Raw genomic sequence first — 5,001 nt, 5'->3', positions numbered from 1 at the left:
GTACCAAGATAGGCCACTGTGACCTAGTAGACACCCCTTCCACTGCCTGTGGTCCAACCATCGTCTAGAGAGGGTACCAAGATAGGCCACTGTGACCTAGTAGACACCCCTTCCACTGCCTGTGGTCCAACCATCATCTAGAGAGGGTACCAAGATAGGCCACTGTGACCTAGTAGACACCCCTTCCACTGCCTGTGGTCCAACCATCGTCTAGAGAGGGTACCAAGATAGGCCACTGTGACCTAGTAGACACCCCTTCCACTGCCTGTGGTCCAACCATCGTCTAGAGAGGGTACCAAGATAGGCCACTGCTTAAACATCTATGATAACAGTCAGACATCACATTCATAATAACACTCCATTTCACAACTTCCTCAAAACATCTTCTTCTTGTGTTACATCTTGTTCATCACTTCAAGTGATCCAGCTGGTGATGTCATTCTCTGTTTTGTTTTTTACCTCACTGACAACGTTTACAAGAACAGACAATGGTGATATGAGTCAGAGTGACTGAGTCAGAGTGACTGAGTTAGTGTGACTGAGTCAGAGTGACTGAGTTAGTGTGACTGAGTCAGTGTGACTGAGTTAGTGTGACTGAGTCAGTGTGACTGAGTCAGTGTGACTGAGTTAGTGTGACTGAGTCTGTGTGATTGAGTCTGTGTGTCTGAGTCTCAGTGACTGAGTCTCTGTGACTGAGTCAGAGTCAATAGACAGGCTGATGTACAGCCCTCAGCTGTAGATCTCTGGTAAGGCAGGGATGGAGGGATGAGCAGATAGAGGGGGTGGAGGGATGAGCAGATAGAGGGGGTGGAGGGATGAGCAGATAGAGGGGGTGGAGGGATGAGCAGATAGAGGGGGTGGAGGGAGGACTGAAATCATTGTGCTGCTCTGAGATCATCCACTGTCCCATTATTCAGTTATTCTACAGCTCTCTGTGTTTCAGCCATAGAGACAGAATCTGCAGCTCTCTGTGTTTCAGCCAGAGAGACAGAGTCTACAGCTCTCTGTGTTTCAGCCAGAGAGACAGAGTCTACAGCTCTCTGTGTTTCAGCCAGAGAGACAGAGTCTACAGCTCTCTGTGTTTCAGCCATAGAGACAGTCTACAGCTCTCTGTGTTTCAGCCAGAGAGACAGAGTCTACAGCTCTCTGTGTTTCAGCCAGAGAGACAGAGTCTGCAGCTCTCTGTGTTTCAGCCAGAGAGATAGAGTCTGCAGCTCTCTGTGTTTCAGCCAGAGAGACAGAGTCTGCAGCTCTCTGTGTTTCAGCCAGAGAGACAGAGTCTGCAGCTCTCTGTGTTTCAGCCAGAGAGACAGAGTCTACAGCTCTCTGTGTTTCAGCCAGAGAGACAGAGTCTACAGCTCTCTGCGTTTCAGCCAGAGAGACCATCTGTCTGTCTGTCTGTCTGTCTGTCTGTCTGTCTGTCTGTCTGTCTGTCTGTCTGTCTGTTGCCACATGGTCAAGGCAGCTCCTTCATACTAGCAGATCAGTAGAGTCTCATCTCCATCCTCCTCCTCCTCCTCCTTCTCTTCCTCACTGCTGCTGGTGTTCAGTCCATTAGGCACCCCTATACCCCTCCTCCTCCTCCTCTCCCGGGTTGGCACTTCCAGGGCATGGAACCTCTGACTGTCGTCTGAAGACCCCGAGGGGGATGACGTCTGGGGGGAGGTCAGGGGGTGGTGGCAGGGCGGCTGGGAGTCTGGAGGGGGAAGGACAGGGGGGGTAACGGGGGAGGTGAGCCCCATGGGGGAGTAGCGTCGTAGAGCCACCCCTCTCAGGTTGGCAGCCAGCCCCAAGACCAGCTTCCTGGAGGCCCGGCGAGTGTAATGACCTGTGCTGCCCTCTAGGGGGCACTGCTGGCTCAGTATGCTGGGGGCAGACGTTAATGAGTCACTCTGCTGCCCAGGGGTGGAGAGCTCGCTGAGGGGCAACCTAACCCTGTTACCCGGGCTCTCTGGGGAACAAGGAGATCCCTCGGATGGTTCACTGTCAGAGGGGGAGGGTGGGGAGTGGGGAGACTCCAAGGAGGGGTGGGGGACTGGGACTGTGACAGGGCCTGGGTGTGGGCATGCAGGGCGAAGCCTACTGCTGTAGAGCAGCGGGAGGGGGTCCTTGCTGGTCCCATGCCCGCCATGCCTCCCACCATGCCCGCCCCGCCACCTCCATCCCCAGCCCTGGCTCCAGGTCCCTCCGAGGTGTGGTAGGAGTGCAGGCCCAGAGCCACCTGAGACCCGGGGGGTGTGAGGAGTGGGATCTGGCCGCGGAGACGGGTCCCTCGGTGGAACAGACGGTTCCAGAGGCGCCCCAGGCGGCGGTGTGACGTGGCCCGGCGGGAGGAGTGTCTTCTGATCTGCCTCCGCATCGCTGTACGGATGTTCTGGAGCATGGAGGCCTGGATGAGGGGAGGGAGAGGAGGTAGGGGAGGGAGAGGAGGTAGGGGAGGGAGGGAGGGAGGTAGAGGGAGGGAGGGAGGTAGAGGAGGGAGGGAGGGAGGTAGAGGGAGAGGAGGGAGGGAGGGGAGGGAGGGAGGGAGGGAGGGAGGGAGGGAGGGAGGGAGGGAGGGAGGGAGGGAGGGAGGGAGGGAGAGGAGAGGAGGGGAGGGAGGGAGGGAGAGGAGGTAGAGGGAGAGGAGGGAGAGAGGGAGAGGAGGGAGAGAGAGAGGGAGAGGGAGAGGAGGGAGGAGAGAGGGAGAGGAGGGAGAGGAGGGAGGGAGGGAGGGAGATGGGAGGGAGGGAGGGAGGGAGGGAGGGAGGGAGAGGAGAGGAGGGGAGGGAGGGAGGGAGAGGAGGTAGAGGGAGAGGAGGGAGAGAGGGGAGAGGAGGAGAGAGAGAGGGAGAGGGAGAGGAGGGAGGAGAGAGGGAGAGGAGGGAGAGGAGGGAGAGGAGGAGGGAGAGAGGAGGTAAAGGGAGAGGAGGGAGGGAAGGAGGAGGGAGGGAGGGAGGGAGTGTAGCAGTGAAACCAGACGTTAACCTGAGTGGGGTTGTAATGATAATGTATCTATACTACGGAGACTGTAGCAGTGAAACCAGACGTTGCCTGAGTGGGGTTGTAATGATAATGTATCTATACTACGGAGACTGTAGCAGTGGAACCAGACGTTACCTGAGTGGGGTTGTAATGATAATGTATCTATACTACGGAGACTGTAGCAGTGAAACCAGACGTTACCTGAGTGGGGTTGTAATGATAATGTATCTATAATACGGAGACTGTAGCAGTGAAACCAGACGTTACCTGAGTGGGGTTGTAATGATAATGTATCTATACTACGGAGACTGTAGCAGTGAAACCAGACGTTACCTGAGTGGGGTCGTAATGATAATGTATCTATAATACGGAGACTGTAGCAGTGAAACCAGACGTTACCTGAGTGGGGTTGTAATGATAATGTATCTATAATACGGAGACTGTAGCAGTGAAACCAGACGTTACCTGAGTGGGGTTGTAATGATAATGTATCTATACTACGGAGACTGTAGCAGTGAAACCAGACGTTACCTGAGTGGGGTTGTAATGATAATGTATCTATAATACGGAGACTGTAGCAGTGAAATCAGACGTTACCTGAGTGGGGTTGTAATGATAATGTATCTATACTACGGAGACTGTAGCAGTGAAACCAGACGTTACCTGAGTGGGGTTGTAATGATAATGTATCTATAATACGGAGACTGTAGCAGTGAAACCAGACGTTACCTGAGTGGGGTTGTAATGATAATGTATCTATAATACGGAGACTGTAGCAGTGAAATCAGACGTTACCTGAGTGGGGTTGTAATGATAATGTATCTATACTACGGAGACTGTAGCAGTGAAACCAGACGTTACCTGAGTGGGGTTGTAATGATAATGTATCTATAATACGGAGACTGTAGCAGTGAAACCAGACGTTACCTGAGTGGGGTTGTAATGATAATGTATCTATAATACGGAGACTGTAGCAGGGAAACCAGACGTTACCTGAGTGGGGTTGTAATGATAATGTATCTATAATACGGAGACTGTAGCAGTGAAACCAGACGTTACCTGAGTGGGGTTGTAATGATAATGTATCTATAATACGGAGACTGTAGCAGGGAAACCAGACGTTACCTGAGTGGGGTTGTAATGATAATGTATCTATAATACGGAGACTGTAGCAGTGAAACCAGACGTTACCTGAGTGGGGTTGTACACAGGGAAGTCCTCCACCGGAGGGATGAGGCCCTGGGCGATCAGCTGACCATAGGAGGGCGGAGCCTCTCTCTGAACAAACTCCGCCTCCAGACGGGTCATCTGGGTCTCAAATGCTCTAGAGAGAGAGAGAGAGAGAGACGGAGAGAGAGAGAGAGAGAGAGAGGGAGAGGGAGAGAGACACAGAGAGAGACACAGAGAGAGAGACAGAGAGAGAGAGAGAGAGAGAGAGAGAGGGAGGGAGAGAGAGAGAGAGAGAGAGATATGAGTGTCTCCTGACCCCTCCTGTCTCAGCCTCCAGTATTTATGCTGCAGTAGTTTATGTGTCGGGGGGCTAGGGTCAGTTTGTTATATCTGGAGTACTTCTCCTGTCCTATTCGGTGTCCTGTGTGAATCTAAGTGTGCGTTCTCTAATTCTCTCCTTCTCTCTTTCTTTCTCTCTCTCGGAGGACCTGAGCCATAGGACCATGCCCCAGGACTACCTGACATGATGACTCCTTGCTGTCCCCAGTCCACCTGGCCGTGCTGCTGCTCCAGTTTCAACTGTTCTGCCTTATTATTATTCAACCATGCTGGTCATTTATGAACATTTGAACATCTTGGCCATGTTCTGTTATAATCTCCACCCGGCACAGCCAGAAGAGGACTGGCCACCCCTGAGTGGGGTTGTACACATAGCCTGGTTCCTCTCTAGGTTTCTTCCTAGGTTTTGGCCTTTCTAGGGAGTTTTTCCTAGCCACCGTGCCTCTACACCTGCATTGCTTGCTGTTTGGGGTTTTAGGCTGGGTTTCTGTACAGCACTTTGAGATATCAGCTGATGTACGAAGGGCT

General features: G+C 52.8%; 1 protein-coding gene across 1 annotated transcript in view; it reads right to left on the bottom strand.

The window, feature by feature from the left end:
• Positions 1 to 384: 384 nt before the first annotated feature.
• The window catches only part of lrp3 (low density lipoprotein receptor-related protein 3), a 65,833-nt gene continuing 61,216 nt past the window's right edge, over positions 385 to 5,001 (bottom strand). The window contains 3 exon segments of the mRNA XM_090221978.1: positions 385 to 2,018; positions 2,021 to 2,389; positions 4,156 to 4,288. Of these exon segments, the coding sequence (XP_090078104.1) occupies positions 1,476 to 2,018; positions 2,021 to 2,389; positions 4,156 to 4,288 (1,045 nt within the window). The 3' untranslated portion in view covers positions 385 to 1,475.

The sequence above is a fragment of the Oncorhynchus mykiss genome, chromosome 26 (genome assembly GCF_057628025.1).
Source record: "Oncorhynchus mykiss isolate SJ-2025 chromosome 26, ASM5762802v1, whole genome shotgun sequence".
NCBI lineage: Eukaryota > Metazoa > Chordata > Actinopteri > Salmoniformes > Salmonidae > Oncorhynchus > Oncorhynchus mykiss.
Note: the sequence above shows the minus strand (reverse complement) of the source record. Positions and strands in the feature narration are given on the sequence as shown.